This window comes from Carassius carassius, chromosome 19, assembly GCF_963082965.1.
Source record: "Carassius carassius chromosome 19, fCarCar2.1, whole genome shotgun sequence".
Lineage (NCBI taxonomy): Eukaryota > Metazoa > Chordata > Actinopteri > Cypriniformes > Cyprinidae > Carassius > Carassius carassius.
Window position 1 is genome coordinate 1,171,123 of NC_081773.1, and position 22,129 is coordinate 1,193,251.

A 22,129-nucleotide genomic window follows, 5' to 3' on the forward strand; every position below is an offset into this window, starting at 1 on the left:
TCACTGATTTTGTATTTATTTTCTCTTAAACATAGCATTAAAATATGCTCTTTTTCTGTCTGAGTGGTTGTTTCTTGATCAGAATAAGTTGCGTTGTGGACCAGACTTTATATTGACAATAAAAAAAGGTCTGGCTCTGCAAAACAATTTGTTTAAAAGCACTGAAATAAATGTTTCAACATCTGAACTTAAGTGTCAAAAACTAAATATACCACCAGTTGTGAGTCATTACAACCATATTTACCACCAGAAAATATGACTCTAAGATGGAAAATCCACTCGTATGGGAAAGAAGTTTCCAGGAACAACTGCTTAGATAGCACACTGATGTCGTCTTGTAGTAATGGTCAGATTTACCCTAGAAACCGAGCTCTGGGAGTACTTTGATCACCTGTGTTTGAGTGGCTCCGATGGGACGATCTCAAACATCCTGACCGCTCAAAAATCCAAATAAGCACCTACATGTGCACCCCGCCCTGACCCAAACACCACTAAACACAGCTCTCCCAAAACTAGCACAGCTTGAGCATGAATAAAAGAGGGAGATATCATCATCATCACTTCATAGTGTGTGCAGGATTTAATGACGTGAGAAGAAGGAAACCTTAGAGTTCAAATGAAGTAATGTACCATGCAACTCTGAAAAATGTGCAATCTTGTCATGCTTTTTAGACCATGGTAGATATCTGTGTGGTTATCGGTCCTCTATTATAGGTTGAAATTCTTTACAGTGCAAGTCAAGAAAGAACATGTAATTCAAGAGTTTTTGCTATTCATGATTTTAGTTATTAAATTTACACCAATCTTCCAAACAGAATTTATAGTATGAACTTTTCAGTTTTTTATTTAACTTTTTTGGCTTGTTTTTTTTTTTTTTGCTCAGGTTCTATAAAGATGAAGCTGTATTTGCATGAATATATGCCTTTAGCTTGGTACTCAACAGGTTCCGTATTAAGAGAGATAATAATCAAATGAGATAAAGCACCATTTATAAGGTATTTGACTAGGTATTCAGACTCAAACAAAATGTTACATAGCATTTCAGTCAAGTCCTAAGAATCTACTGCTCGTTATTTGCTTGAGAAATTAAGTCTTTTGAGATATATCACACTATATACTCATTATATTTTACTTAAATCTATAAATCTATTATGAAACAAGTTATGACGGCCACTGTGTCAATGTTTATATTTCAACAAGATTGAAGTTATAGAAGTTCATTTAAAACTGCATTAGGGTTGCAAAGGGGTGGAACATTTTCGGAAACTTTCCAAAAATCCCTGGAATGTTTGCTAAATTTTCCACCCTAAACTGCATTATGTGCAATTTACATGTTTGCATACACATTTTTAATTTGAATGTTGATTATTATAGTTAAATCATTTAATATAAATAAATAGTAAAAAAAAAAAAAAAATAGTAATTGAATTTAAGTTTGGGCTCTGTTGTTAACTGTCACCTTATAGTAATGTAAAAAGGGCCCTCATAGTTAAGAGCAGAAGCTGCGGTCAATTTTTATCCCTAAGAAAGTTTTAATTGTAACTGAATATCTTTATAGAAAAGCAATTTCTCCAGTTAACCATTGTTTAGCTTTTTTTCCTCCTGCTGTACCGAAATCATACTGAACCATCGAGGTATGTACCAAACCGACATATTGTATATATATATATATATATATATATATATATATATATTAGGGGTGTAATGGTACGTGTATTCGTATTCCGATCGGTCCAACGCAATAACGAAATCTGAGCAGGTCTCAAAACTGAAACTGTTGATGCTGCACTTCACACTTAGTTATATATATTTTTAAAACATGAGCAGGCCTACAAGCTGGGATTGGTAATGCTGCACTGTAATCATAGTTATTTATTTTTATTTTTCATTACATTTTATTATATGATATTGGTTTGAGACTGAGAGTATTTTATTTAGTGGAGAACTTTGCAGCAGTATTTTATTTCCTATTCTTTTTTTATTTTATATTTTATTAAAAAGTATTTAAAAAAAACAAATTGTAAACAAATTGTTAAAAAAAGTTTATAGTAGTAATCAACCTGCAGTTTAATGTTTGCATTTATTTCCCTTACTGTACCGAAAATGAACCGAACCGTGACTTTAAAACCGAGGTACGTACCGAACCGTGATTTTTGAGTACCGTTACACCCCTAATATATATATATATATATATATATATATATATATATATATTTCTTTTTAAAGCAATTACTAAATGTAACAATTTAACATCCTTAATATCTGCCAATTTATCTTTATCATAAAAAAGACCCATTATAATCAACAGTCAGTAGTTTTTTGGGGAAACTGGTCAGTGTATCTCCGTCTGGTACAAAAGTCCTCCAGCTCTTTACAGGCTTAACTAAACGATATCCCTACTTACAGATTAATTGCTAAATCCATTCCTGCAAAAACACTTGATGTTCCTCACTAATGTTTTCAAGAAACTGGTCAACAATTGACCGTATCAGTAACATCTTTACTCCCTGTTCAGCAGGGAAGTCAGCGACTGCAAACAGGCGAGACCTCACACAGGAAATGATCTCTGTTTCTGTCTTTCGTTCCAAAGACTAAACGCTCCTCACAGATTTAGCCAGGTGGCGAGTGTCGTTCCCTAATTAGCGCAACATGTTTCCGTAATCCGGCTGATTCTGCGGGGCTACCCAGGTGTCCCCATCTGCTAGTGGATTAGTAGTGTAATCTCAGACCCCCGCTGTCTGCGCCACCCCAACACAGACAATGAAAACTAGCGTACTACTTAGTGAATACTACACAATATCTACTGTACAGTATACTGGCCACATTTTTTATTTAATTTTTTGGATTTATTATTTGCAAGTATGCTCATCACATGACCTCATGAACATTTTATATGTCAGGGGTATACAGTTATCATCATGTAAATTATAATTTAGCATTTTAAAACTATAATCATATATAATACTATGTGTCATTTTTGATAAAAAATTGCTAAGGCCTCTAAAACATCAACATGATCAAAAATATTTGCTCAGTCTGGACCTAATTTTGGAAATAAAATGAAGGTGTTTTTCCTTCTTAAGTATGAGCTCTGTATTGTGACTTTCATGCTATAGAGACATAAAAGCCACTCTTTCTGGTAAAACTTGAGTGATTACTGCGTATAAATAATAAGCTCAATCAGATAAAACCTGTTGGTCCTTATTTATATGCATTTTGAGAGTCTTGTGCTCAGTGAGAAGATTACAGCGGATTCATGTTAAAACAGTCTGTGATGGGTTATCAGAGTGTAATCCTTTAAGCAGCCAATTTATTTCTCCCTCTTTTATTCCCTTTCAAGGTAATCTATCCCACTACACATCTGTTAGATATATGATTTTGATCGGTCATTCTGCAGTCAAACTGTATGATATAATCCTCAGAGGTGACTGATGTCCTACAGATGTGTGCTAGTTTAATGTCTCTTGTATCACTTTTGTGTTCATTAACTTTAAATCAGTTAATCACATCCATTTGGCAAGAAGTCATGTAATAAGTGGAGTACTTTCTTGGTCATTTAGTTCGTGTTGAGGTCCTGATCATTGTGATAATGAATGTACATGGTCCCTTAATGATATTGAAAATTATGTTTTAATTGTGTTATTAAGGTTGGGGGTAAATATACCGGAAGGTTGGAAAATTAAAACAGTTTCCTGCACGTTTCAATAAGTGCACTTCTACTATTTAGTAAAAGTATGTAGTTTGTGCTCTCACACAAGGAGCATTGAGTTTAGTTTGTCTTAAAGCCTTTATCAGATCCATCAACAGATAATACTAGACGCAGCTTGAAACTTAATGCAGCTATGCGCAGATCTGCTATCCAAGCAGCTTTTCCAGGTACTTATCTATTTTAGTCACTTGTCCCAAAAGAAAGAAAGAAAGAAAGAAAGGAAGGAGAGTAAATGAGAGATGTGTGTAAGGGAGCAGACAGTTGTAAAAGGGTGGGCTGCTGGATTATGATCATTCAGTCTCGAGTGTCTCAACACACTAATAGTATGAAAAGCTAAAGCATCACAATTAGTAACAGTAACCACAAACATACACTCTGTAAACCAACAGACAACAACACAGCTGAGAAAAAACATCATAAACTGATTCCATTCATATAAAATCCATCATGTTACTTTATTACTACTGCGCTTAAAGGCTTCTGTCCCGAGTTGGCTGTACACATGTGATTTGTGCTGTCCTGTACAGATGCTGTTTGTCGGATCGCACCATATGAACCCAGTCTTGAGTAACACCCACGGCAGAATGTGAGGCATCAACTGTCCTTTTTGTTAGACTAAAAAAAGACATATTAGTTAAGAACTGGAATGGTGGCATTCAAATAAATGCAAACCTTGAGCTAATTTTAGAAAATGTCTGTGCTGTTTCTCATTGAATGTGACCCAACATTTTTAGACACTGCCAGAACTTTCTAAGAAGACCACAACAACGATTAACTAGATAATTTTTTTTTTTTAAATGTAGTTATTATGGTGTTCTGGGTGGTTGCCAGGTGTTCTTATATGTAGCTCAGAATATTTCAGTTGGTGAGTATGTCTAAAACTCTAAAAAGTCTAAAAAGATTCAGCTGGGTGACTTAAAACATCAGTCAATTCTTTGTGTTTGCTGAGACAAATATCAAACGTGAGAAGTGACTGGCTCTGAGGTTTGTGTGTTTATCTTGTAAAGGGTTCCAGAATCCCCCCCTGAGATCTGACCGTCACACTCTGACAGAGCAATCCACACTGCTAATTCACACTCGGGACCTCTTAACCCCATCACACGACACATCACATCCATCTGAACCATTACACATGCAGCAAGACATACAGAGACAGACACTACCAGAACAAGATGGAGAGCGAGAGACCGTTTGATTTGTTAACAGTAGAAAAATTCAAAAACACGTTTTTGTTCAAAGCTAATTATTATTTTTTTTGTTTACAATACATTAATGTCAATTTAATTTAATTTGAAATGTTAAAATTGTATAGAAAAATAAACTAATTAAAATATGTTTAGAAATTGGAATTAAATTAATACTAATAAATAAATAAATAAAATATTATTAATTATTTATTTAATTAATACTCAACATCAAACTCAACAAAAATGTGTTGAAGTCCATCAGCGGAAGATAAAAACCGTAAAAATCGTCAGTGTTTAGCACAGATGGCGTTGCTAAGAAAAGCTTGTTTTGTTTACTGTGTTGAGACGTGCTGAGGTCGCGTTTGGTCTCGTACAGTATCGCATACCTTTTTATCAGTGTCTTGCACTTGCTTAGCCATTTGTTGTGATAAACAGTAAAGTGTGTTCAGCTGAATTCATTTTCCATTTTGTTAAACGGTTATAAAAAAAGGTTAGTATACCGCAGCAGCGGTCGCGGCAGAGTGTAAAGACCAACAACTCTACCGTGCGACTCCCCCGTGCAGGGACAACGGAAGGGACATAACTATCACTTTTGATTCGTCCTCTTTTCTACACCTTGCTTCACTTTCGTTTCAGTTGTAATGACCAACTCTAACTATGTAGCCTATTTCCAGATCCCTACTATCACTACCACTCACAAACCACGCATCACACACTATAGGCAGCACAATCCTAACAACCTGCGTACTTTGCCTATGTCAGCTAATACACCACTTTCTTTTTCTGTTGGTCTTTGGAAATGTCAATCTGCAGTAAACAAAGCAGATTTCATTACATCTATTACTAGTCATTCAAAGCTAAATCTCATGGCCCTGTCTGAAAGATGGATCAAACCAGAGTACACTGCTACTCCTGCAGCACTCTCCAATAATTTATAAAAAGAGATGGAGGTACTGGTCTGCTAATGATCTCTAATGATTGGGAATGTATTCATTTACCTTCTCTGGGTATTAACAGCTCATTTGAATCACATTGAATTACTATTACACACCCTTTTAAAATCCATTTTGTAGTTGTTTATCAACCCCAGGACCACTGGGTAACTTCTTGGATGAATTAGATGTGCTGCTCTCAATCATTCCTGAGGATGGTACTCCCCTAGTTTTGCTTGGAGACTTCAAAATCCACCTAAATAAACCTCATGCTGCAGACTTCCACACTCTGCTTGCCTCTTTTGATCTCAAGGGCGTGTTACCTGCAGCTACTCACAAGCCATCAACCAACTGGACCTTATTTACACAAGACACTGCTCCACTGGTCATGTACTCCACTACAGACCTCGGATCACTTCCTCCTCACTCTTAAACTCAACACGGTTCCTGAAACAACACATACCCCTCCACGTGTCATCTTTTGATGTAACCTATACTCACTCTCACCCTCCAAGCTATCTGCTATGGTTTCATCTTCATTTCCTCCCCCTAAACAGTTAGCATCTCTTGATGCTAACAGTGCTACGGATACTTTATGCTCCACTCCAGTGTTGGGGTAGTTACTCAAAAAATGGAATTAGTTACTAGTTACTTCTGTAAATTGTAATGAGATTACTTTACTAGTTACTGCATTTGAAAAGTAACTTCACTACTTATTACTTTACTTTTTATTTTTCTCAACTCCTTTTTAATGGTTACATTTAATTGTATTCATCAAAAAGCATGTCTAATTCATTTAATTCATAACACATACATTTTCACAGCAATTTATTAAAAGTTTAACAAAAATTAAATGTTCAGGGCCCTATGAAATGTTTTATTTTTTCTTCACCGTATGTTTTATTTTTTTTTAGCATGTGTAATTATTTAAATGCATAAAAACAACTTCATTTATTATGTTTTTTCCCCTCAGAAATTCTGTTGTGTATTTAAATTTTTCTGGTTATCAAATGAAGGCATAAAACAAAACAAATTTAGATTTCATTTTAAAGATAAATTGCACTTCTTTTTTCTTCTTCTGAGAAATATATTTTCAATCTGAGTATGAACAATAAACACAAACTATGCAGCATATAGTAAAAACAATTGCACAAATTGTCTTCAACAAATACAGTGCAATAACAGTGCAAATGATTCACAAACTACACACAAAATGAGTGAGAAATATTCAGAGTGCAACAGAAAAAAATAGTGCAACTATCTTTATGAACTGTATAATTATATAATGATTTACTTAGTATACATAATATACATAATATAAATGATCAATTCGTTGGCTGTAATCTGTGTCGGAATCAATTTTACTGGGACATCGCCTAACGACCCAAGACATAAATCCCAGTGCTTTATCAGATGTGTTTCATCCTTGTTTTTGTTTTGTTTTATGTCAAAGTACTCTGTCGAGTGTTTTTTTGTGCTTTTTCTGAGAGTTTTCTCATGCAAATGTGTTATTGTGTGTTTGTATTCATGCACTCACGACAGACTTTACTTTCACTTTGTTTTCGTTTATTTTCCAAAGCAATAGGCTATGTTAAGTAGTAGTTCAAAAGACTACTTATTGGTTTAATATGGGAGAGTTTGAACCAATCTGCGCACGGGGGTGGGACTAAGCGTCAACAATCATTTCTGTTTGGCTCAGAGGAACGAAAGCATTGGTTTCTTCTGACGAATCAATGTTGTAAAAATGCGATGACGTAATCACATACACTACGGCGCCTCTGAATATCCATAATGAGTCTTTGAGGGTTAAGCGCTAAGATCAATCGTTATCAGGAAACCCCAGCCAGAACTTTACACACAGGCAAACACGGCATATGTAAGGCAGGAAAGCGCGTTCCTATAGTCTAGTAAAGTAGTGAAGTTACCAATATTATAAGTGTAATGCGTTACTTTACTTCGTTACCCCAAAAAGTAATATAGTTACTGTAATCCGTTACTTTGTAACTCGTTACCCCCAACACTGCTCCACTCTTACATTTTGTTTAGACACTGTCTGGCCCTTGTCTTCCAGGCCAGCCTGTACCTCTTCTGCCCCTTGGCTGTCTGTTGTTCCCTGCGAACATCGTTTTAAGCTCAGTGCTGCTGGAAGGATTTGGTGCAAATCCTACTTAACGTAATGTGTATCAGTCACTCCTCTCTTCCTTCTCTGCTAATGTCTCCACTGTTAAAAGGACATACTATCATAGCAAAATTAACAATTCGTTTAACTCTTGCATGCTCTTTAAAACATTTTCCTCCATCATTTGTCCTCCTCCTTCTCCTCTTGGTTATATCACTCTGCTGAGAAACAAAGTTTTTAAAAGTTTCTAGAATGCTACCAATGCTAACAATATTAGTCCACACCACATCCAGTGAAACGCACAATAAGGGTGCTTAACATTACTCTCTGCACTTTTATGTATTACGTTTTTGAACAGTTCGTTTTGTTTATAAATCTTCGGTACATAACGGCACTTGCGTCTGTCGTTGAATGCGTTGAAGAACGTTGAAGGCGAACATAAATGAGAAGTACAGCTCTCTGCTTGCAAAATGCCATGTAGCCTGTGTTTCATATGCGTTAGGCCAATAGGATATAGGATTGTTTTAGACTCTACTCTGAAGTAGGAGCTAAATTAGTTCCCCCAAACACAGTTCCTAAAACTAAATAAGTTCCTAGTTCCTGCTGTACGAACATGCCAAAAACTAGGAACTTCCACCATTAGTTTTAGGAACTATGAAAAGGTTTCTCCAGTGCAAAAGCACCTAATGATAGCAGCTTTTCTGCAAAACCGGTAGTACTGATTTAGTTCAATACCTGCTGATGCAGGTTACAGAGCGTATTTATGTAAGCACTCTGGGAAGGACAGCAAAGGTTCCTATTTCCAACATGTTTTGAAGCGTTAAGCATTGCAGCCAATCACAGACATTTCTGTTGAGCGCATGTGCGCAATGGCCAACCACACAAATTTAGTTAATTAGTTAAAATTAGTTTTGCGTGGAATCCATGGCAGCTTTCATTGGCCAAGGCCCATCCCTGAGGCTGTTTGACCGACATGTTGAGGCTATTTGGCTGTTTGACCGACAAACTTTGACATTACTGGTATTGGTACCAACTAACCAAATGTTGGCATTGTGACAACACATACTCATTTATAAACAGAATAGGCTACTTTTCATAGAAATCTGCATGTGGGTCACAACCTAAAGGTTGAATCAGTTTAGTTTCATTTAATCAAGATATCCTTGGTCACAAATGTATGTCAAATGACATTTTTAAAAGCAAGCAGCATGTTGTTTGCCTTACATGTCCCACAGTCAGGCTCATGCTCTCTAAGTAGACAGCTCCTAACCAGAATAAGTTAGCCTGGGAAAACCCAGACTACTTCCGGCGAATTTCAATTCTCTCTACAGAATAGTCTGGCAAAGAGAAATATCTAGCTCGTTTCTGTGCCGCCGAAATCGCGGCACCAATCAGAAACGTTGAGGCGGGGTTTACACGATGACGACAGCGCAGCGACGGTAAAGCAGATTTTGTACATTACAAAGATGGATGCTGCAGAGGAACATTCATTCGAAACTGCTATCGCGTCTGTTTTAAGTGATTTTAACTTTAACTTTGCGTTAAAACCCGAGCAAAGAACAACACTTGAAGCCTTCATATCTAAAAAAGAAGTTATCGCTGTCTTACCGACTGGATTCGCTCTGGATTCGCTCTGCATACGTCATCTCCTTCATCGCTCTGATTGGTCTTAGGTCTATCCAATTGCGCCCAGAGGCATTTGAACGAGGTCCGTCGGTGACGCCCCTTTAGAAACGAGACGTCTTATAGGCTTTGCCAGACCCTAACTCAGTTTCAACTGAAAAGGGTCTGGTTTTAACCAGGCTAAGAATAAGTTGCAATGAAGCAGAATTCTACAGTCTGGCTTGTATACTATACATGGTCACTATAACTCAAGTGAACCTTGTTTCCCTCATGATGCATTGCGAGCACAAGGACACCAAATATCAGGATCCTGAATTGACACAAAAGCAAACCTACCTAAGATCAAATGACAGGAACTTGCATTTGTCAAGCTGGATCTGTACAAACCAGTTATTCAACAATCGTATCCGCACTTTTCTTCATCCCTCTCTTTTTGAGTAAATTAAGTACTCTTGTGCTTTGGTACAGTCAGGATAACATCTGGATTCACAAACACTTGGCCTGGCCAAAGAAAACACCCACACACACTTCCCCACCATCTGTGCATGGAGCTCGGGCCACGCTGGAGCTTCTCGCAGCTGTCACCTTGGCCGACACCGTCATCCTGAAAGCTCCCATAATGCACTGCATGACAATGACGATGGCAGAGAGCCCAGCATCCAGTCTGAGCAGTCACTGTTCACTGATGAAGATGCCAGACTGGCCTGTGACATCATCTCCTCGCACTCAATACAGAACGTGACACAATACATGAGACAAAAGAGCCAACAATGTGTGGCACTCGGAGTTTAAATGCATAAACATCGGAGCACACATCTACTGATCGCGCAGGTCTTTCAGGGCTAAAAAACAACCATAAAATGGGCTAAATTGCACCCTTAGATTTTATGAGGGTCTCTTAGATTTGCTGCTTGCTTGAGGGTTTGATAGGTTACTGAAATCAACAAGCACTACTATTAGTATTAGAAATCATAACCTTTTTTTTTTTTTTTTGCTGGTATACATGTTTTTGGGCTGTTAAATATATTTTTGACTTGAATAAAAAAAGTTGAGTTAGACTATTATTTTTAGGTGACCTTGTTTTCAGTGTGGCAGGTTTACAACATTGGTATGCATTGATATGATTTTTTTTATTTTTATGGATTTTTAATGGAACTTATTGGACAAGAGATAAATGTTGACAGAACACAGTTCTTCTCATTATCATTTTTTAAAATGAATATTGAAATATAATTAAAACATAGCAATACATTTAAGTCATTGTATGACAGTTTGATTAAAGGCTTAAAGGAAGACCTGATACAGTGTGTTATTTTAAAATGAATTAAATCTAAATTTGCTTTCATTGTATATTTTCAGTTTTCATTTAAATTAAGTTTTTGGTATTTTTTGTTATGTGCATTTGTCATTTTTGTTTATATATAAGTTATATATATATATAAGTTTTCATTTATTTTTATTTCAAGTCATTTGAAAATGTTTTATCTAATATTTATATTTTATGTCAGCTTTATTTCAGTTAATGAAAGGTATTTTTTATTATTTCTAGATTTCATATTAGTTGTAGAAACATTTGACAACAGATTTGAATACCACTAGTTTTATTTCTAAACAATCAAAAGTTTTTAATCATATATAGCTTTCAATTTATAATTTTAGTTTTCATTTTAAGTGTAGTCATTTTAATTTTACTTTACATTTAAATCATTTTGTTATGTGCTTTTTTTGTGTGTTTTGTTTTATTTCTCTAAATTTTTTAAATAATTTCAGCACTTCAACTATAAAATCGCTAGCCTTTCTCTCTCCCCTCCAGCTAGAGTTGATATGCTGCCCTGCTATGGCTAATTAGCTGAGAGAACAGCCTGCCCCTAAATGACGCCGTGGGACCCTGGATGGACAGACAGAAGAGAGGAGTGGAACTTCCTGCGGGCTCGTGCCAGGCTCTGCTCTGAGACTGAAGAAAGAGTGTGTGTTTGTCTGGCGGCTGCACAGGAGCCACAGCTGTTCTCAAGCGTCTGCTGAAGGGTGAGCAGCTATTGTTCATTTAAATTCATTAAGAGTCAGCAGAACAGGCCTGTGACCACAACACAGACAAACATGACTTTGCATAAACAGTACAAAACATAAAAAATATTAATAGATAGATTTTTAAAACTTACTGACCTAAAGAGGTCATTTACAAACATCACATTTAGAAAAAGATAAATAAAAAATAGATTTGCTTGCAAAGCAGAACAGAGTGTAGTGTTCATCACTACAGTCTTCAGTGTCACATAATCCTTCAGAAATTATTCTGATATGCTGATCTTCTGATCATTAAACATTTCTGATTACTATCAATGTTGTGCTGTTTAATATTTTTGTGGAAACATGATACAGGATACTTTGAAGAATATAAAGTTCAACAGAACAGCATTTATTTGAAATAAAATCTTTTGTTAGATTGTCAAAGTTTTTTCTTCGATCACTTTGATATGTCAATCAATGCCGAAAAAAGGTTTTAATGTATTATTAAGAAAAACTCCCCCAAGTCTTTTGAACGGTAGTGTTTTTTTATCAAGTAAAATGTGCTTTACATGATAGCATCTAAATTAACTGGTTTTGATCAAGTCAAACACATGAAATGACTGAATCAGACAATATTGCATTACAACAAATGGAAAGTAATTTCTGATGTTACGACTGGTAAGTCTTAACTCTTAAAGTTACAAAAAACAAATACAAAGAAAGCACACCTAAAACTGAAATAATCTTCATAGTACTTTAAATGGAGTCTTTCCACTGAATTAATCTGACATGTTTTGGATTTGAATTGAACTTACAGCTTTATAACAAAGTCTAGAACCAGAATATCAACACAATTCTGTTTCGCAAACACTAAAAGTTGGTGTCTTAAGCACAACAGGACTGGTAAAAGACAGATATTATAGTATTATGACATAAGCTTTCTATGATGAATCGCTGATGTCATCGACATATTGTCTAGCACCAGTGCTCACTCTAAACACATTACGTACACATGTTAATGGCCTTATTCTTCCAATGAACAACTGACATTACAAAAAGGACAGTAGACAAATTAAATACACAATAGAGAACGTTACTCTAAGAGAAAAGACAGCAGGCTGCACATTACATCACTTTACCAAATAACTAAATTCATTCGATTACAGAAGAAGTATGCATTTAAAGAGATAGGCTGGTTATCATAATGGAGGCTTTCATATAACATGTAAGTCAAATGTTGAGTATGATGTGTATGAATTGTGCTCTCCAAACTGAAATTAGCATATATTCGAAAGCCAAGACTTTCGGGAAGCTTTTGGATAACAAGTGAACACAATAAAATGACACCTACATACAGACATGAGTCAGCCATGCACACTGTTCCCAGGACGAGGTTACACAGCGTTTTTATATGCCATAACTGATTAATAAAATGTCTTATTTTGATATTTTTGAAGTTTGCATCATTGATTCTGTTACTTTCATGTTTAATGATGTGAAACCATCTCTACTTATTTTGTTACTCATGCAAATATAGAAATATTGTCTGAAAATCATACTTTATAACTCAGCGAACACAACTTCAGTGAAGTTTCTTTGTTCATTAGGATCATTCTCTCTATTTTTAACCAGAGCTAAATTCTCAGAGGGGATTCTGTAAAGCCCGTATGGGGGGGGGGGGGGGGGGGGTGTTGCCCCCTCTTTACAGGAAAAACAGTCTCAGTGTTTAATTCACAGCATCTGGCTAACAAAAGCACACTGACTGATCCTTTAATAGAGGGCTCAAGACTCGGCTCACTCTGTGTGGCCTGCACACCGCCAAAAGTCCTTTCAAGCAAGTCGTGCCACTCGGCCGCCATCTTGGCAACGCCTCCGGGCAGATATTTCAGAATAACAAGACCAGCTCCTATCTAAATGAATGGGCATAGAGTCAGAACTGCACTTTCACTGGTCACCGGGACATAAAAACAGAATGTATAGAAACAGCAGTGAAATATGATAAAAATCGCTGGAAAATTTTGATGACTTTGCCCCAAAATAAGGTTTAAAACGCCCTTTTCCCCACAGGTTATACCTTTACTATGCATGCGCAAGGGTTCCTCAACTGTGCGCATACGTCAGTGGAACCAGACGATAGGCTTTAATGTTTCCCGGCTTGACTGTTAAAAGCAGATGATTGGCTTTCCAGCGGGAGGGGTGGGACATGTGCACACAACCGCCATCTTTGACGTTATGGGTTTTCCTTATATAGTTGTATTGAGGATTGAGGAAGTGGCATGTCTCTTATAAACTGTCTCTGACACCGCTCGAAAAATGGCCTTCCCTTCTCTTCAGATGATTAAACAGGAAGACAATCAAACTGAGAGATCAAATGAGGCTCCTTTTTGCATCAAGCACAATCACAGTTGAATGAGGTAACTGTGGTAAACATGATACGAAAATCACTACAACATGTACTCGAAGGAAAAAGACAATCACAAACTCCAACTCTGTAATATCTCAGTTGTTCCTTCTAGACAATAATGTGATTCCTTTGAGAGCAAATGGAGAAAAGACCTTTCTTAAGAGCTGTCAAAACTCAGATCGGATTTGCCAGAAGTAAGAGACAAACATTTCTCATTAAATTATTTCAAGAGCATCTAATGCAATCTATTCTATCCACTGTACGTTATCCTTTTAGGAGTCCATTTTCCATGATGTTTCATTAATTTTGTTCATGTCAAATAGGTTTCTGAGCACCATAAGCATAAGAATAGCATAAATATTAATGCAAATGTTTAAATAAAGTGAACTTTTTTGCAGGGTTTTTGCTGGCGCATGCTGTTAGTAAATATACTTTAATTAAATTACAACCTGTCCTCCAACCAATACACTCGTATAGGTCGTTTGTCCAAATCCCTGAAATACGACCCATCAGAGCGTATACTACAATTGCGCCCCTATCGGCAAAAGGACGTTTTCATATTAATGTTTTGTACTCTTTAATTTGCACTCTGGTTTGCGCTTCGTGTAGCTCAGTTAGTAGATTATTGCGTTATACCTTGATATGTAATCATGCTATCATGGGTTCGATGTGCACAAAAATGTATATGCTCAATAAATCATAATTTAGCATGATTTCTGTGAGGGTTAGGTTTAGGGGTGGGGTTAGGTGTGGTCATTCGAATGAATAAGCCACCTAGTAAAATATGTAGGAAATACTGTGAGATCGGTGTAAAACGCCCACACATTGAATTTAAATAAACGTGCATTTTGATTGGCAATGACGTTATACGTCAATTCATGACGACAGACGCAACGCGATATTGTCTTTATTTTTACGCCCGCTGGAGGGCGCTTAACTTTAAAACGTAAATATCGGTCGTAATAAGGTGCTTGCACAAACGACCTATATGCTCGTTTTTTGTTGGAGGACAGGCTCATTTATGTTTAATCATTGCATTTAAACTTGTTACATTTGTTTTAATGAATTAGCCTTTTCTCAACTCATCAACCCCTACAGGTCTCCCGTCACAAACCCTCGGGGATTCATGAACCCCAGTTTGGGAAACTCTGGTCTGGCTGATGGTATTGTTAAGCAATCCTTTGCTTTGGAAGTTTAATATTCACACACAACCCAACAATCAGACAAAAAAAAGACATAATACAGAAGAGCACATATCATAATAACCCACTGATTAAAACAAGTAGTGATCTGAGTAAATGCATATTAAAATCCCGCTCTCTCCAGCAGAATGCTATAAGCTGCCACAGCGTTTCCATCGAGCGATTCATGGAAAAACTACTGCATTTTTACAGATATATGTCACCTTCCTGCAGCCCAATGAGAAATGTTAGACAGTAAGCCAACATGTGACTCATATTGGGGGGATTTGGTGGTCTAGGAAATCTAATGTCTGACATTTCAGTCAGTGGTAGATTTAGGGACACATTGCATAATAAGTGCGTAAGATGAGGTAGACAAACAGCACGATTCACTTATAAACAGAGCCATCTGTGCAGGGCTTTAGTCAAGCTCATGAGGTCATTTTTAAAGGGTGAAAGTGAATCTCTACAACATTATTTTTGAAGCAAATCTCTAAATGACTTGTTTCAATCAAGGTAAGTCTTGTGTTTTGGAACAGAGGTTTTCCTGTTGTTTCTCAGATGAATTACTCATGGCAAACCTGACTATCTTCAGACATTACAAGCAATAAACTTGCATTGTGAGACACATTCCTCTTTAAAGCTGTAGTAAAAACCCATCGTCTTTCTTTACCATGCAGAAACGGTGAACATCAGTGTGCGACCACACTAATGCAAACTAATTCACAAACTACACTGAAGAAAAAACACAGCTGGACAAAGACTGAAAATGATACCAAGAAACAACTGAACCCAGTACAATTATTAAATGTGTTAAAAATCACTGTGACTGAAAATGAGATGATCTGAATTGATAAAACATGAAGGGCCCTATCATACACCTGGCACAAGGAGCAGGTGTTTTTGCTAGTGTCATCTCGACACAGTTCTCATTTTCCCATTCTGCGCCGCGTTGTTTAAATAACAATTGCATTTGCCCATCGACGTGCTGTCTAAAAAAGAGGTGTGATATGTCACAAAAACAAGAGCACACACACACACACACACAAAGTCAAATAACAAACAGCCTCGTTTTCATGGCCGAGGTCACATGTTGAGTTGCTGTGAGCTCTGATTTCAGATCAGTAGTGCAGCATGAACCGTGCAGCAAGACTAAAGGGGTTTTCTCAGTGGACATTAGTTAAAAAGACACTCCCTTCACTGTTTTAGATGAGTAATAGATATATTAGATGATAATGTTAACTAAGGGTGAGCGGCTTATGACACTTTCCATGAAACAGCACTCTTTTGGTGTCTCGTGACAAGCCTAAATCTTCAACTATGTAACTTTCATTGATTTACATGTTTACCTATACAGTATACAGTATATTACATATACATTTATATACAGTTTGTGTATTCAATCCCTGTTTTTGAGTTTATTTCTAGCATACAAATTTGGGGTCAAATCTGTGTTTTAGACAAAATAAGACAAATTGCAAAACTCTTATAAAATGAGTGAATTGCGATAAATTATGAATGAACCTGACTTCCTAAATCAGCCAAAAGCAAAGAATGACCTAAAAGAACCCTAAACACACACTGAATCCCTGAGATGTCAAAATCTAGCATCTAATATCTGGATCTAACTAATGGAATAAAAAAGTGCCAACTCCACAAAACATTATACAGTATGAGCTGAAAATCATCCTGACCCAGTTGGACTCAAAATATCTTTCCATCAACACGAAAAAAGCTAGAACGCGGCAAGCAGCTACTTATGAACTCTGAGAACATGTATGATGCATCATAAAAGCAGATTAAGAAATATCACCTCTACTGCTCAAATGAATGACAAAAAATCCGATTATTCAGCTTCAAAAATTGCTAAACAGTAGCACATTGCTTATTACAATTATTGCAACTTTGATGCAGTTTTACCCAAGCTATATAAATCCACAGTTAGTTTTAATTCAGATCTGTGTTTGTTGCAGCTGACCAGCTTGACCTCAATGAAGATTACACTAGCTGGCTTGTGACCCTCAGGTCATTTGAGTTCAAGACCTTTATATTCAAGACTCTCTTCTATCTATCTGCTAACCGTCAGATTTTCCTCTCAGAAAGAAAGCAGCACTCAAGCAGGAGTCGATAAAAGGATCTTTCTCACTCAGTAAGGTCCGTGGGTTGGCACGCACCAGGGCTTTAATAGCAGTAAATAGCACTCAAAGCTGCGATTACAGTGCTAAAGTGTTCCTAATGTCTCAACCACAGCCTGCCAAGAAAAAAGACATCATCTCTGCGAGCGGCCGCCAGTCTCTGACAGGACACTTCCCCCGGAGAGACGTGCGCTCTGCATCACTGATAGTTTGACTCTGCATGAGGACTCTTCAGAATCAAACATTCTCAAATAAACTCTGCAGGCTGATTAACAGTGACACTAGACAATGGTTAGGTTACATATTATCTGTATTTCTGCATAGGTTTAACCTACGTTCTTAAAAATCCAAGAGTAAGTATTTACTGTATATTGAAGAGAAAAAGATGAACTAGGATTCTCAGTAAAGAGGTATTGGGAATAAAAGTGCTAAATTACAGTCCGGTGTGTGATTAGCAATGTATGGGCTGGAATATCGGACATGTTTGTAATGTCTTAATATCTTCATCCCTTGTAGTCATATATAGTAGATTAGAGCTGGGCGATAATAATATAGTATACATATTGTGATGATGTAAACAATCAAGCAGTTTAGACTGACCTAACTTTATGTGAGTATACTATGGGTAAAGTTGAATATACTGATATGTCCAACTGTACAGTATATATAGCACTTTGCAATAATAAACTTTAGATATTGAAAAACAGAGCTGGGATTTGCTATATATATATATATACAGTACAGACCAAAAGTTTGGAAACATTACTATTTTTTATGTTTTTGAAAGAAGTTTCTTCTGCTCATCAAGCCTGTATTTATTTGATCAAAAATACAGAAAAAACTCTAATATTGTGAAATATTATTACAACTTAGAATAATAGTTTTCTATTTGAATATACTTTAAAAAATAATTTATTCCTGTGATGCAAAGCTGAATTTTCAGCATCATTCCTCCAGCCTTCAGTGTCACATGTAACATCAGTCGATCACATGATCATTTAGAAATCATTCTAATATTCTGATTTATTATGAGTGTTGGAAACAGTTCTGCTGTCTCATATATTTGATCAATAAAAGGTTAAAAAGAACTGCATTTATTCAAAATAATAATAAAAAATTCTAATAATATATATTCTAATAATATATTTTCTTTACTATCACTTTTTATCAATTTAACACATCCTTGCTGAATAAAAGTATTGATTTTATTTAAAAAAAGAAAGAAAAAAAATGACTGACCCCAAATTACTGACCAGTAGTGTATATTGTTATTACTAAATATTTATAAGTATTTATAAGTGAGATAAGATAATAAGATAATATTTATAAGTTATAATATTTATAAGTGAGAAAGAGAGTGTTTTCTCCCTAAGGATATAGAAGTGAACGACTCGTTTGGCCTTCTCAATTGGTCAAATAGCCACAGCCTGAGGATCTGTGAAAGAAACCAACTCCATCTCCGACTGAACTCCCCCAATTCCACCACTAGCTGCTTCCCAGCTCTCTGAATGAGTGTGTGTTAATTGAAAGGGGTTGTCTAGTGCTAGTGAAGCATTAGGTCTGACCTACATTTATATGTCCCCATAAAACCAGGCCTAGCACACTTCAGGTAGCTGCATATTAATCAAAGACATTCCTCGCATTCTTCAGACACACACAGATGCAAAGGATCACAGATTCCAACTTCATGACATCATTTCCTGTGCCATAATTGAGTCAGCATTAAGCTAAAAAGAATGGAAACAGCCAAGACAATGGCACATGATGCTGGAATTTAAACCAGTGATGACATGTCTTAAAAAGTGTGATATTAAATAAAACATCCTTAGTATATATATCTAAAAAAACAAACAAATCTGCAGCACTTTCAGCCCCAAAGACAGAACGATTCATATCTTTACGAACACAATTACATCAAACTGAAATATTAATAAACACAGCATTTGTGCATTTGTTCTTTCATCCAAGCAGAAGTTGTTTACAATAGGTTACTGAACATCTCTGAACAAAAACACCCAGAGACACACCTGCATTTCAAACAAAAAGTACCATAGCTTTATAGTACCATGGTATTCTTTGAAGTATAAAACTATGGCATATGAAATGTGATGATTAAATTTAATACCATAGTAGAGTATATCAAAGTACTGGTATTACCATCAAATACCATCTACAATGGGACAGTCCATCTCCAGTTTTATGACTAATGAACATCCACAAAACTGATTGATAAACTTCTTTCAACAGACCAGTGTAAAGAATAGAATAGAATAAAATAGAATAGAACTAAAATTTCCTATCAAACTGCTTTATATGTCAAAAACGGATCCATATACTTGTGAATGTAAATAAATAAAATAACTAGGCTACTATCAATTTAACAAAACAGAATAGCAGCAAAGTTAACAACTATTTACATGTCTTCAAAACAAACTAATATACTTTTAAATGTAAATAAATAAAAGAACAACTGCTACCCAGCTAACAGGATTAAAGCCTAAAGTAAAATGGCAAAGTTGACATCTTTTTCGATGTCTACAACGGGATCTATATACTTTGACTGTTAATAGAATAGAATAGAATAGAATAGAATAGAATAGAGTAGAATAGAATAGAAGTGCAACAAAGAAAGAAGTGAAAAGCCAGTGCTGTTGAGCTGATAATAGAGTCATTAGTACAGACCAGGACGAGCGCAAATCTGTCCTCCAGCTCGGCCGGCTCGGGCATGGGCAGTTTGAGGGGCATGTGGTGTCCTCTGGGGTCCGTGTGTTGGTTCAAGCTCCCTGCGTTCCCCATCTCTCCTCCAGTATCGCAGTCCCACTCTTATTCTGCGGGTCTGTGCTGTATCTGTCCGGTCTCCGTTATCACTGTCTGTGCGACTTTATCTTCAACACTTCACGGAGGTCAGCAGCAGCAGGGACCGTGCGCAGCTGCATTATAACTTCACACAAATAACATGCCCTATTCGCTTATTGCACAATGTTTGCACCACTCCCAGTGAGATCTTCTGTTCTTCATGGTCCAGACTCCGAAACGAAGTTCAGCGGACTCCGAGGCGCTGGCGCTTCAACTCCGCCCCGCGAGCGCGAGCGCGCTTCCCAACACTGCTACAGCGAGACTTTGCTCATTAATTATTCATGAGATTCGCTTGGTACAGTGGCTGATTGATTGAATCATCGCAAAAACATTGTCAGCAGTCCTTTGAATGATTGACTTATAGTCAATGTACAACATGCGCATAATACAATAGATACAGTTCTCTTCGCTCTCTTTTCTTTTTACAGTGATAACATTAGGCTACATAATAGAGAGCAAACAAGGGAAGAAAAACACGCAAGGGGAATTACAATTGCACAAACAAGTCAAAATTCTAAATATGGCACATAAATAATTAAAACACACATTGCTCACAGTTGTTTTAAACTCTAGCCGACAGCTTGAGGAAAGATAGAAAGAGACACCTGTGGAATCACACGTCACTAAAGCTTTAAAAATCCTTATTCTGTAGCCTTGAAAAATTGTAAGTTTCATTTAATTTAATTTGGCAAATAAGGCAATTGTGACTTTTCATTGTTGTGTCTTTATATCTCACTTTTGCTCCTTTATTTTGTCTCCAAGAAGAAAAAGTCTTTACATTTAAATATACATTTGTTAAAAGTGAATTTGGACTCATAGATGGTTACACTGTTTGCTAACTACTTACTTAAGTCTTTACAATGATCCTTTCATCACTAGTCACCATGATTGAGTCATGTGATAATGTATGGTTAAATGCTCAGTCACGTTGACACAGTAAAATCTTTCTGTATGTTCAGACACATTGTCGAGCTCCATGTGTGGTACAGGAGAGACCAGACTACAAGAGACACAGGCAGCCCACAGCTGCTGAAACCCTAGACCCTTAAGAGGTCTAAAGGCACTACAAGGACTTATAAACTTATAAACAAGGACTTAACCAAAAATAAAGGAGGAAGAATAAAATTTCTGTTCCAGAACAGGTGATGCAAAATTATTATGTGAGCTAGATGAAGGAAGCAATGTCCTTAAAGTGCATATAGTCCATACAGGGACACAAATGATCCCTCATTGTAAACCATGTTTGCTGTCACACAGAAAGGAGCTGAACTCATTCACATTCAGTCTTCTATTTCAAAGTAAACTCAACAATGGGACCTGAAATGTTGTGTTGTTTACTTCTCCCAGTACTCGCTTAAAGTCTCGTCTCTGTTGCAGAATTTCAATTGTGACCCTGTATCACAAAACCAGATATAAGTAGAACTGGTCTATTCGTAGCAATAGCCAACAATACATTGTATGGGTCAAAATTCTTGATTTTTCTCTTATGTCAAAAATCATTAGGATATTAAGTAAAGCTCATGTTCCATGAAGACATTTTGTACATTTTATACCGTAAATATATCAAAACTATTAGCATTGCTAAGATTTTTTATTTATTATTTTATATTTATTTTTTTACAACTTTAAAAGCAATTTTCTCAATATTTAAATTTATTTTCAATGGAAAGCTTATGTATTCAGTTTGATATATATGAATCTCAATTAAAAAAGAAAAAAAAGGGGGGGGGGGGGGTTGTGGTCCAGGGTCACAAATGTTTTTTTTGTCTAAAATATCGCGAGACAAGACCACAGCTCCATCTAGTGAACAGTGGGACATGATGCGGTTACATTTTCACTCTTCCTTTATTTTGGAATCCGTTTAGTAAAATAATGTTTTAATGAATTGTGCCCTTTAATATTTTCCTTAGTTGTATAAAAGCAGCAAGGATGCACTAGATTGTCATTCAGTCATTTGAAAAAAAAAAAAAAAAAAC

The 22,129-nt window shown here is 36.3% G+C and overlaps 1 protein-coding gene across 7 annotated transcripts in view; it reads right to left on the minus strand.

Moving 5' to 3' along the window:
- fmnl2a (formin-like 2a) overlaps positions 1–20,361 on the minus strand; it is a 60,576-nt gene extending 40,215 nt beyond the window's left edge. For 4 of the 7 annotated variants that reach the window (XM_059499471.1, XM_059499473.1, XM_059499469.1 and 1 more), the window contains exon 1: positions 19,980–20,360. In XM_059499471.1, the coding sequence (XP_059355454.1) occupies positions 19,980–20,093 (114 nt within the window). In that variant the 5' untranslated portion in view covers positions 20,094–20,360. Of the gene's footprint in view, positions 1–19,979 lie in introns of all 7 variants that reach the window. The other 3 variants (XM_059499470.1, XM_059499474.1, XM_059499468.1) reach the window with 1 other exon arrangement.
- Positions 20,362–22,129: the final 1,768 nt, after the last annotated feature.